This window comes from Oryx dammah, unplaced genomic scaffold (genome assembly GCF_014754425.2).
Source record: "Oryx dammah isolate SB20612 unplaced genomic scaffold, SCBI_Odam_1.1 HiC_scaffold_2, whole genome shotgun sequence".
In the NCBI taxonomy this organism is placed as follows: domain Eukaryota; kingdom Metazoa; phylum Chordata; class Mammalia; order Artiodactyla; family Bovidae; genus Oryx; species Oryx dammah.
This window is the reverse complement of record NW_024070186.1, coordinates 190,448,776-190,461,289: the sequence shown is the minus strand read 5'-3', so window position 1 is coordinate 190,461,289 and position 12,514 is coordinate 190,448,776. Positions and strand designations below refer to the sequence as shown.

The window sequence follows — 12,514 nt, the reverse complement described above, 5'->3', positions numbered from 1 at the left end:
CATTGGCAGCATGGAATCTTAACCACTGGACTTCCAGGGAAATCCCTGAACTATCTCTTAATGCCATTGAAGTCCCCTCTGTCGCCTCCTCAATTCCATCCTTCTTCTGCCAGACTGCCACAGTGCTGAATTTGGTTATTTATTGTTCCCGTACTTTGTACATATCTCCAAGCAATATGAAGTATGGCTCTGCATGTTTCTAAACTTTACATAAACATTATTATACTGAATGTACTCTTCTGAGACTGCTGCCTTTATTCGATGTATTGTTTGTGAGATTCAACCAGATTGACATGTGTAGCTGCAACGTGCCCATTTCTGTGTGTAGTATGAAGTGTTCCGTTGCCCTGGACACTGGGGCTGTTTCTAGTTACTTGTTATTACAAGTAGAGTCTCTGCAAATATTCCTGTTCTTGTCTTCCAGTCCAAGGCAGTGAATGTTCCAAGAAGTCTGTATTAGCTGCTTATTGCTACTGTAACAAATTGCCGAATTTGTGCTTTAAAACAACACACATAATTTATTTATTCATTACTTATTTGGCTGCCCTGGGTCTTAGGTGCAGAATGTGCGATCTTGAATCTTCGTTTCGGCATGCAGGAAGTAAGTTGCGGCATGTGAACTCTTAGTTGTGGCATGTGGGATCTAGTTGACCAGGGATTGAACCCGGGTCCCCTGCCTTGGGAGCACAGAGTCCCAGCCACTGGACCCAACAACACAGACATATTCTCTTACAGTTCCGGATGTCAGGAGTCTGTAATGGGTTTCCCTGGACTGAAGTCAAGACACTGGCAGGGGTGCACCCTCTCTAGCATCTCTCGGGGAGAACCCACTTCCTTGCCTTTTCCGGTTTCTAGAGGCTGCCTGCTGTGGCTTCTTTCTCCGTCTTCAAAGCCAGCAACATACTGTCTTCAAGTTTCTCACTGACTCCAACATGCCAATTTTATTGTTGTGTCTTCTCTGATTCTGACCCTCCTGCCTCTCCCTTCTAAGAACCCCTGTGATTACACTGGGCCCACCTGGGTGATCCAGCAGACTCTCTGCATCACAAGATCGTTGATTTAATCACAGCTGCAAAGTTCTTTTCACCACGGAAGGTGACATATCCACAGGTCTCAGGGATGAGGACGTGGCTGACTTTGGGGTCTGTTACTCTGTCCACTGCACACTGAATGTTCTTTACGAGTCTGTCAAATTGCTCTCCAGTGAACTGGTTCTCTCTCCCACTAGCAGTACGTAAGCATTCCTGTCACTTCCCAGCCTCACCAACACTTGATATTACCTGACTTTTTAATTTTTGCCAGCTTGACACTTGTGAAATGTCTGGACTCTGACTGCTATGTGCTCAAGAAAGAGAGGGTGGTCGATGGTGTTGAATGTGAGAAAGAAGGGCTCTGGAAGTCAGAAGCGGTCTATGACCTTGGCTAGAGCAGTGCCCTTGAAGCGGCGGTGGGGTGAAGTCAGACTGAGTCAAGGAATAAGGGGAGGTATGAGGAAATGGGGGCTTCCCAGGTGGCTCAGTGGTAAAGAATCCACCTGCCAATGCAGGAGGCATGGCTTTGGTCCCTAGATGGGAAAGATCCCCTGGAGGAGGAAATAGCAACCCACTCCAGTATTCTTGCCTGGAGAATTCCATGGACAGAGGAGCTTGGCGGGATACAATTCATGGGGTTGCAAAGGGTTGGACATAACCGAGCGCACACACACGCTAATGAGGAAATGAATGCACGGAGTGCAGAGTGTAGCCGGTATGTTAGTCGGCTTGGACTGTCACAACAAAATACCACACACTGGGTGGCTTAAACAAAAGATACCTATTTCTCATAATTCTGGAGGCTGGGAAGCCCAAGATTAAGATGCCAGCAGATCTGGCTTATGGTAAGGGTTCTTTTCCTGATTCGTGGATGGTGGCCTTCTAACTGTGACCTCATCTGGTGGAGAGAGAAAAAACTTTGGTCTCTTTTCCTCTTCTTAGAAGGACGCTAATCCCATCATGGGAACCCACTCTCATGACCTCATCTAAACTTACCTTCCAAAACCCCACCTCCAAATATCATCACATTGGAGGCTAGGATTTCAAAATATCAACTGGGAGCGGGGTACTCAGTTCATACAGAGAAGGAAATGGCAACCCACTCCAGTATTCTTGCCTGGGAAATCCCATGGACGGAGGAGCCTGGCAGACTACAGTCCATGGGGTCACACAGAGTCGGACATGATTGAGCACATACTCAGTTCATAACCGGGTACTTTCAAAATATTGGGTGGAAGTGAAAGGGAGCTATCAGTCTAAACAGAAATTAAACATGAAAGAGACAGGGAAAGAAAGAGATATATGAACTTCCCTGGTGATCCAGTGGCTTAGACTTCACGCTCCCAATGCAGAGGGCCTGGGAATTTAGACCCCACATGCCTTGACTAAGAGTTTGCATACTGCAACTGAAAGACTGCACATCCTGCGTGCCACATCTAAGACCAGCGAAGCCTAATAAATAAATATTTTGTAAACATATTAATTAAAAAAAAAATCCGTTCTGCTATGCAGGGTACACAGGTCGGATCCCAGGTCCAGGAGCTAAGATTCTACATGCCTTGGAGCATCTCAGGGTGCCCCAACTACTGAGCCTTCGTGCAACAACTAGAGTCTGTGCACTGCAATGAAAGACTGTTTGTGTGACAACAAAGATTCCGCCTGTTGCAACTAAGACCTGATGCAGCCAACTAAATAAGTAAATAAATATTTTTTTAAAAAAAGAGAGAGAGAGACATAACTAACCACAGGGCGGGGGAAGCCTCTCAGAGGAGGCAAGGTGAAGGTGAGACCCATAGCAAGGGTACTTCGTTGGCTTTGGAATGAGGGGAGGTTTCTCTTCCTGGAGGCGAGAGGGAAGGAAAGGCATTGGGGCGGGTGTAGAATAAAGGGGTTGGTGATGAAGAGGGACAAGCTGAGGGAAGAGCTCCCATCAGATCTCACCAAGGCCTCTTAGAGTGAAGAAAGACTGGAGGAAGAGGGGCCAAAGGTGGGCCAGACAGGAGGGAGTGTCTAGGAGGCCCATGGAAGAACGGCAGAAATAGTGGGTCTGGAGGACGCACAGCAGAACCAAGGAGCTCATAACCGGGAAACTGGGACACGTGGCAGGGCTCTTGATAATACCCAGGACCCTGATGGAGGTAGCAGGGACTGTGGGGCACACAACGCTGCCTGAGGAGGTAAAGAGGGTTTCCTGGAGGTGGGGATGCTCCAGCTGAGTCTGGAGGAGGAAAACCAAATTTCAGTTACCATATAAATCTGGAAGAAGGGGACTTCCCTGGTGGTCCAGTGGCTAAGATTCTGCACCCTCAATGCAGGGGGTCTAGGCTCAATCCCGGGTTGGGGAACTAGCTCCCACATGATGCAACAACAAAAAAGGATCCCACATGTGGCAAGTAAGAACCAACACAGCCAAATAAATAAAAATAAATGTTTTGAAAACTGTGGGCAAAGCGTTGCCTTCACAATGCATCAGCAAGCTTGTCCTGCCCCATTCCATCAGTTCTGTCTCTTTCTCAGACATCTCCAGCACACCCTCTGTCCTCTGGCTGGATTGAGGACCTGCATATACAGGAAGAACTGAGATTGTCTGTCCTTTACCTGGAACGTGATTTTGGGTAGGTGACATCATCTCTGAGAATCTGTATCCTCATCTCTGAAATAACAGTAATTCATATCAGGTATTCATTTAACTACAGGTAAGAGACTCTACAGGCTTCCCTGGTGCCTCAGTGGTAAAGAATCCACCTGCCAAAGCAGGAGGCGAGGGTTTGATCCCTGGGTTGGGAAGATTCCTTGAAGAAGGAAATGGCAACCCACTCCAGTATTCTTGCCTGAGAAATCCCATGGACAGAAGAGCCTGGCGGGCTACAGTCCATGGCTTCGCCAAAGCGTTCGACATGACTTTGCGACTAAAACAAGGGACTCAACATTCACTGCCTCTTTTCCTGACTTTGTGTATCATCACCCCATTTTGTAGAAGGGAAAACTGAGGCTGGGGGAGGTGAATGACTTATCCAAGTTATCAGGAGGGCAGGAGATCCTGGAGCCTGGCCAAATTCAGAAAATCGTTCGAATTCAAGGGGTAAATGTGAAACAGCCTTGCAACCTGTAAACGCCTGGGGTGGGAGAGTCTGTGCCTGGGGGCGTGGTGACTGAAGGCCGAGAGAAGGGGAGCGGAGAGAGGCGGCCCTAGAGATCCAGACGGCGGAAGGATGATGGGTTGCCAGGAGATCCGCGGGTGCGGGAGAAGCGGCGCCACCGGGGCGGGAAGGGGTGCGGCCCGCCCCCTCCGCGCCCCACCCCCAGCCTCCACGCCGCGGCCCCTTTAAGAGCGGGCGGGGCGCCCTCTGGCGGCGGAGCGCCGCGCGCCGCCGGAGATCGAGCCCGAGCCGGATCCCGGAGCCGGAGCCGGAGCGGAGCGGAGCCGGGGCGGAGCGGGCCGAGCGGGCCGAGCCAGCAGCCGAGCTGGGGGCGCGGGCGGGCGGCATGTACCGGGCCCGGGCGGCGCGGGCGGGGCCGGAGCCCGGCAGCCCGGGGCGCTTTGGGATCCTCAGCACCGGGCAGCTCCGGGACCTGCTTCAGGATGAGCCCAAGCTGGACCGGATCGTGCGGCTCAGCAGGAAGGTAGCACGGGGGTCGCGGGCAGGGGGCGCGGGGGACGGGCCGCGGCCTGTCGGACCTGCCGACCGACCGAAGGGCCGCGCTGGCCGGGCCGCGGGGCCGCTGGAGCCTGGCATGTACGAGTGGGCCCGGCGGAGCCGCCCCCGGGGGAGGGGGCGCCCGGAGCTGGCCTGGGGCGGGTGGGGCGCGCCGGAGACCCAGGGAGGCGCCCGTGCACCCCCGGGATGGCCGCGAGGCGTGTCCTACGGCGGATGCTCCAGGGAGGTGTGTTCCGGGGGGCGGCTGTGTTGTGGGGGGCCCTGGCTCGCACACCCACGTTCTGTAGGGCCAGAAAGGGGAGGCGCCTTCCATAGGGAGAACTAGGGGCCTGTTTGACACCTGGGGGGACCGTTGGGAGGGTGTCCGTATGCTGGGGGTGCAAGAGGGGCTTTGTGTTTTCCGTTGGGGAGGGGTACTGAAAGCTGAGGTGTGTGTTCCATAGGCCACCATGAGAGAAAGTTGTATATTTCACAGGAGATAGGCCCGGGCTGGTTGTCTGTGGGGGGCGGAAAGGGAAAGTGTACATTGGAGGGAGGCAGGCGGGAGGGCCATGTGCATCCTACAAGGGACAGATGGAGGGTAGGGCGTTCTCCAGGGGCAGGGAGGGGAAGCTTGGTCCGCCTAGTAACAGAAGGAAAAAGCCTTCTCCAGGGCCAGGAAAGAAAGGGGTCTGTTTTCCGCAAGAGAAGGAGAGCTGGGAGCAGGTGCTAGGGGATCGGGGAGGAAAAGGGGGTGTGTATTCCTTGGGGTGTGGGGATTCCACTGGAGGGCAGAGGAGTACGAGGGTGTGTGTGTGTGTGTGTGAGGGGGTGCCAGACAGGGACAGGGTGAGCACCTCACTCTGGAGAGTCAGAGCAGGGGATGGGGAGTGTTTTCGGAGCAAACACCTGAAGAGGAAGCAGACAAAGGCCTGGAATGAGAGGGAAGCTGCCCATGCATGGAAAATGGGACAGAGGAGGGAGGGGGGCTCCTCGGGGACCTGAGCAGACATATTAATTGAAAAATTAAAAATTAACTAACATTTGTAGAGACCTTCGTAGTTTTCCTCACTTCGGTCTCCCAACAACCCTATAAGGGAGACGTTTTTAGCTTACTTTGTGGACTAGGAAACCGAGGCAAAGTGGGGTCTGGGCTCTCCCAGCGCCTCCACCTGTTGGCTCACCATCCTGAGGTTGGGGTGCCTTTGGCTTGGCCCGTGGGCACTGCTGCCTGGGGCGGGGGGCGGTCGGCGGCCGTGGGGAGAGTCCCTGAATGGGCCTCTGGGCTCTTCCCCGCCCACAGTTCCAAGGCCTGCAGCTGGAGCGTGAGGCATGCCTGGCTTCCAACTACGCGCTAGCCAAGGAGAATCTAGCGTTGCGTCCCCGCCTCGAGATGGGCCGCACTGCCCTGGCCATCAAGTACCAGGAGCTCCGGGAGGTGGCCGAGAGCTGTGCAGACAAGCTGCAGCGACTGGGTGAGGGACGATGGGGAGAACTGCCTGGGGTCGGGGGTGCGGGTGCCTGGGAAGTGCCAGGCTCCGAAGGTTGGGAACTTGGGCACACCTCTTCTTCGGGCAAGTTTGCAGGGGTGCTACTCCTGGGCAATTCCCAAGTTGGGAAAGTGAGCAGTTGGTGAGTAGAGCTGGGTTGGAGAGGCCAGAATGGGGCCCTGGGAGAAGAGGGGACCTGCTGCCCAAGGGCCTGGGGTGCTCTAGGAGACAGCCTCTGCTTCCTCTTTCGCACCAGGATGGGGTGGGGGGGGGGCACATAAACTGATGCCTCAGGGCGTTGGCCAGGTGAGGAAACTGAGGCCCCAGAGGGGGAAGGGAAGCGTAGAGTCACACACGGTCAGGGAGAGTCAGCAGCGGGCCCTGGGGCTCCGGCCTGTCTGTCCAGGGTGACAGGCCCTGAGGGCAGGGGCTATTCACTGCATCCTCTGCGGCCCTCAGAGGAGAGCATGCACCGCTGGAGCCCCCACTGCGCGCTGGGCTGGCTGCAGGCTGAGCTGGAAGAAGCTGAGCAGGAGGCTGAGGTGAGAGGAGGGAGCGGCTGGGCCTGGGGACCTGGAGGAGGAACCCAACCTATCATCGTCCCCTCCCCTTGATTCTTACATTGCAGGTGTGAGAGCCCCTCTTCCAGGAAGCCTGCCCTGAGTGCCTGGCCCCCAGGAGGGCCTGGTGAATTGCTGTCCGCCCTGGACACAAGGCCCACCATCCCCATCTGTGACTTTCCCCTGGCTTCCTGTGACCATCTCCGGGCAGCTTAGGCTGGGGCTATAGAGGAGCCAGGGCAGTCGTCCCAGCACAGTGCTCAGGGTGTGGAGGGGTGGAGGCAGAGAGCCCTGGCCTGGAGGAGATGGACACCTGTCCCCTCCAGGTGTGTCCTCATCCCTGGACCCTCCTTGTCCCTGCCCCGGCAGGTCTGGTGATCGCAATCAAGGCTTGAGAGGAGAGGACTTGGTCCACAGTCACTCACTAAGGGGCAGGCGAGGCTGGAACTCAGTGCCCCATCCCCGACCGGGGTGGTGGGGTCCATCGGAAGGGATTCAGGATGGGGGAGAGAGGACCAGCCCTGAGTCTTTGGTCATGGTCCTCCTAAACTGTCCCTTCCCTCCTGTCCCAGGAGCAGATGGAGCAGCTGCTGCTGGGGGAGCAGAGCCTGGAGGCTTTCCTGCCCGCCTTCCAACGAGGCCGGGCCCTGGCCCACCTGAGGCGGACCCAGGCGGAGAAGCTGCAGGAGCTGCTGCGGCGCCGGGAGCGGTCTGGCCAGCCAGCCCCTACGGCTGCTGCGGAGCCCCCCAAATCCTTCCCCGCTGCCGCAGTCCTGCCCACCGGGGCCGCCCGGGGGCCGCCGGCAGTGCCCCGGAGCCTGCCCCCCTTGGACTGCCGCCCAGTGCCCCCACTTAAGGGCTCCCCCGGGTGCCCCCTGGGCCCAGCCCCTCTGCTGAGCCCTCGGCCCTCGCAGCCAGAGCCCCCCCACCGGTAGGATCCAGGGTATGGCCCCCCCATGGGGGGCCCAGACAAACTTGATGCGTGGCTCCTCCTCCTCCCCCACTGCCTGGGTGGGGGGAGGGGCAGGCCCCTCCCCCTGGCCCTAGGCAGGCCCTGGCCCTGGAGGCTGAGCTGGGGAGGAGGGTCCACTGGGAGATGCCCAGAGAGAGGGCTGGGGGTGGGGTGGGCAGGGTCTGATGCCTCTGGCGCTGAGGAATCTCTGCCTTTTTTTTCTCCCCGGCTGGGGCCTCCCGGGTGATGGGCCAGCCCCAGTGCAAGAACTTGACTCGTGGGGGCCTGGGAAGTTGCCCGCCTCCTTCAAGGGGCCCTGCCTAGGGGGCCTTAGTGCCCCTGCCCCTCTGCTGGGCTCGCACAATGCCACGGCTGATCGGAGTGTTTTCCATCATGTCCTGAGCCTACCTTTCCCCCAGTGCTGGGGTCCACCACCTAGGAGCCGGGAGGTCAGGCCCCAGTGGCAGGGGCAGGGACACCATGGCCATGGGGCTACTACTACCTGCCCCACTCAGGCTCCAGACCCTAGGGCGAGGTAGGCCAGGGGCTTCTGACCTGCAGGGGTGAGAGTGGGCCATCCCCCGGAAAGACCATTCTGTATTTTTCTGTCCCGTCTCCTTAGAATGGAACCTTTTTGAGGGCAGGTCCTTGTCTTTGTATGTTCTGTCCCCAGCCCCGCCTCCCAGGGGCCGTCAATAAATGTGATGATGAGGATGACGATGCTGCCCGACTCCTCTCTGACCCCTCACCCGGCCTCTCAGCCACTGCAGCCTCATCTCAGGTCCTGAGCTGCCTACTCTTGAGAGGCCCTCCCTTTCTCTCTGCCCATCCAAAGCCCAGCTGTCTTTTGGGTCCAGCACTGCTTCTGCCTCTTTCATGAAACCTTCTCTGGTTGCCAGCCCCAGAGAGTCTTTTCCTAGCTCTTCACTTCCCAGCCCTGCTGGACAGAAGCGCACTCTGCGTCCCAGTTCTCAAGGGCCGCACCGCTGTGCACTCTCCTCTCCTGGGCGCCCTGCAGGCCCCATCAGGATGGCCCTGCTCCTTCCCTGGCCTGTCAAATGACCACACCCACCGGGTGATAGAGGGGCTCCCATAAGGCTGAGGCTGTCTGTCTTCAGCTTGGGTAAACACCAGGTGGCAGCTTGGCTGATGACGGTGGGAGAAGACCGGAGAGTATGAGTATGTCTTGGATCAGCTTAGGTCAAGTTTGATGAGATGAAGTTTGGCAAGAAGTCACGGAAGATCCTCTCAGTGAGAGGAGTCAGAGTGCTGTAGAAGCTACTGTGACCTCGGTCCATGTTAGTAGGGAAGTAACCATCTAAACCGAGGCAAGTGCTGGGTTGGCTCTACTTACTGAAATTTTAAACTCTAAGGGAAACCCCACAGCAGCAGCACCTTTGATAAAGTGACAGTTGCCCAGTTGTGCCTGACCTTTTCGACCCCATGGACTGTAGCCTGCTAGGCATTTCTGTCCATGGGATTCTCCAGGCAAGAATACTGGAGTGGGTTGCCATGCCCTCCTCCAGGGGATCTTCCCAACCTAGGGACTGAACCCAGGTCTCCTGCCTTACAGGCAGATTCTTTGCTGTCTGAGCCAGCAGGGAAGCCCACCTTTGGAGTAACAATAATGAGAAAGAAAGGACTGGGACTGAGTCCCTTGCAGAAGAGCTGCTTCACATAGAGCCAGAGGTTAGAGTCAAGACCAGTGGGTGGAGACCACAGGGAGCCAGATTTTGGCTCAGGATGAGGCTCCAGAGCCACGGCTGCTACTAGGGGTAGGCAGTCCCCGTTCCTAAAGCTGTCTGAGCAGCACCTGAGTGACTGCTTGATGGGATCTTGCGTTTTAATAATTTTGTTTTGTTTTGTTTTGCCTTGGCTACACGGTGCAGCTCCTGGAATCTTAGTTCCCTGACCATGGGTTGAAACCAGGTGCCCAGCAGTACAAGTATACACTCCTAACCACTGGACTGCCAGGGAATTCTTCTGATGGGATCTTTAGAAATGTAGGCAATAGTTAGAGGGACTGGCCCATTTGAGCTTCTGACAGCCCGTCAAGTCCAGTCAGATCCCTCCCAGTGGGGGGCAAAGCACTGCCAGTGCCCACTCGAGAGCCTCCACCCCTTGGTGGCCTCGGCGCTCCTGCTCCTCCCTGCTAGCACTTGAGCTGCTGGAGGTGAGGGACGCCAAGGTGACACGCAGTGCCTGCCTGAGACGGCAGACAGAAGACTGAGCAGCCTCGGAACTGCATTCTCAGCACGGCCTGGCCAAGCTGGGCCCCTCTCACCCTGGCCTCCCATTCCTGGTCCCTGCTTCCAGGGTGTTTTTCCAGGTTTGTAACCACAGGAAGAAGGGCTAAGGATGGGGATGCCAGAGCCTTCCTCCACTATTGTGAGCTGGGCAGAGGCTAATGTCCACAGTCTGGTTCAGCCTCCCCTCCCCGGGGCAGGTCAGAGGAAGTAATGACCAGGCAAGGGTGGGACTAGAAAGGGAGAAGAGTGTTACCACGGGAACCAGGTGGGGGCCCCTCAAAAGGCCTTCCACACCCCTTCCCTTCCCCCAAGAGCTCAGTTTTAGAGGGCACAGGGAGGGACGCCCCTCAGGATTCAGCTTCAGCATGAAAAAGACCAAAGACCTGCGGGAGGAGGGTACAGATGCCACCAGAGTGCCTGGCCCTAGTTCTGGGCCACAGGAAAGGCTCAGAGTTGGATGGTTAATAAGCTTTATTAGCCTCTCTGCTTGAAGGAAGATGGAATGTTCTGGAAAGTTCCAAGCAGTCTGGGCTCTCCTGCTAGATCACTTCTGGAACTGTCTAGCTTCTGGGGTACCAGGGAATGTTCTTGGCTATAATCCTCTGTGAGAGAGAATAAACTTGAGGGGCTACATCAAGGGGCCCATGAGAAAAGTTCTATTACAGACCTCTGTGCATTTACAAACCAAACCCCCCAAATCGTCCCAGTAACAAAACTCCCACCCCTTTTTGATAGACACAATGTGTTCCTGCCCCTCAAGAGGTCTGTTATGTGCATCTCCTTGCTTGGAAATCACTAGCTTCTGTGTCCTTTCTTAAGCCTCCTGCTTTGTCTTCCAAATATGAAACACTACATGTAACTTCGTGTCTGTGTGCGCATGTGAATCAAGGCTCACTGAGCTAAGCAGGCCTGAGCCACAGTGAGCTCAAATCTCTACCCCTGAATTGTGTGCTCTGCAAAGCCATGTCTAAGAAACTGCCCTGACCTCCAAGGCTAGAGAGAATCCAGTGCTTTCAGAGAGACCAAATTGGACTAGCTGAGGGTTTATCCCAATTTATACAAGGATTTTACATGAAAGATCAAGTGCAGGAATGGCATTATTGTACCAAGGGACCTCTGGCTTTGGGACCTTGCCCCTGCCATAGGACTCTCAAGAGATTCTTCCTGTTCCACAGAAAGTAAGATTTACACTCTGCCTCCCAGTCAAAGTGTGAGCTCTTACAACACAGGTTATCTAGGGATCTGCAACCTCAAAAGCCTGGAGGGGCCAGGAAGGCCACAGTGGCAAGCAGCGCCATTTCCACAAAGTACACCCGCCCCTATTCTCCTGGAAATGCGAGACCCCTTTTGTCTGTCTGTGTTCCCTCCTTATAGACATGGGATAGAGAAAGAAATTTCTTTACTAAGAGCGAAACGGTTTCAAGTGTGTGCATTATGGCTTCTGACACACCCCCTTTGCTGGTCAGAGTGCAGCAGCCTGGGGAGGAAGGACTTTCTCTCCGAGGCAGACCTGACAGCTGTTCCCACGCGGTCACACAGGTATGGGAAGAAGCTTAATGGTGGCGTTTTCTCATTCCTCGGAGCGAAGTCAGAAATCTAGATTTTTATGCAAAGTCTCCCAAGTTTTTAATGTTGGCTAAAGTTATGATACCGTGCTAGCCACAGCCACACACTACGTGCAGGCTGGCTGTGGCTGGGTCAGTTCTTGGTTCTCCGGAAACAGGCCTGCTGCAGAATGGGAGGGCTGACCTCCCTCAATACTAGCGCCCAGGCCCCAGGCTGAGACAGCCTTAAGAGACACTGGTGAGATGGCTGGATCCATTGATACCATAATCTTATGACCGATGGGGAAGTGGCACCTCTGGGGGATGGAGCACTGAGCACCCTCAGCATACATAAGTTCATGAGGTCCAGACTCGGGTCTTGCTATCATCCTAAAACTAACAGACGGACCCTCAGCTGCTTTGCACAAACCCCATGGCTGCCAGGGCTCCAAGGCTGGCTGAGAGCCAGGCCACTGAAGGCAGGTGAGGCGGGCCTTCTACAGTCCTGCTCAGAGGCAGGTGATAACGTGACCACATCCATCACAGGACCGAGGAACCAACGGGGCAAAGGTCATGAGAGAACGCTGAACTCAGAGGACTGAAGTAACTCTGCCACTTACCGGCTTCCCTTCTCTCAGCCTCTCTTCATGGGATCTGATGACCTCCCAGGAAGCCCAAAGGCCTGAGACAAGACCCCTCCTCCTCGCCATTTTCCCAAAAGTAAGTGTGGTGGCCACTCACTTGGCCTCCACCCTTGGTGTCTAAGCTTCGGGCTGTGGCTATAAGGGATGGAGATATATACATGGTCAGTGATGACCAACAGACAACTCGCTGGCCTAAGGTAGGCTATTCTTTTTCATCTTGGCTCATGCTGGAACCATTACAGAGGGCAAGGTGTGCCCAGAGAAAGAAATGCCAGAACTTTAGAAGGAAGCAAGAAATCTTACTCCTTTAGCATTGGGATGTGTAAAGGATCTTTTCACCCAGCAATTAAAAAAAAAAAAAAAAAGGGACAACAGAGGGGAAAAGTTTGCCTCAGGAGGAATAAAG

At 55.4% G+C, this 12,514-nt stretch overlaps 1 protein-coding gene across 1 annotated transcript; it reads left to right on the top strand.

Moving 5' to 3' along the window:
• The first annotated feature begins 4,484 nt into the window (after positions 1-4,484).
• VPS37D (VPS37D subunit of ESCRT-I) lies at positions 4,485-8,388 on the top strand. The gene is made up of 4 exons (XM_040261091.1): positions 4,485-4,655; positions 5,973-6,144; positions 6,619-6,701; positions 7,292-8,388. The coding sequence occupies exons 1-4, from the start codon at positions 4,518-4,520 to the stop codon at positions 7,652-7,654; spliced, it is 756 nt and encodes a 251-aa protein (XP_040117025.1). The 5' UTR covers positions 4,485-4,517; the 3' UTR covers positions 7,655-8,388.
• The last annotated feature ends 4,126 nt before the right edge of the window (positions 8,389-12,514 follow it).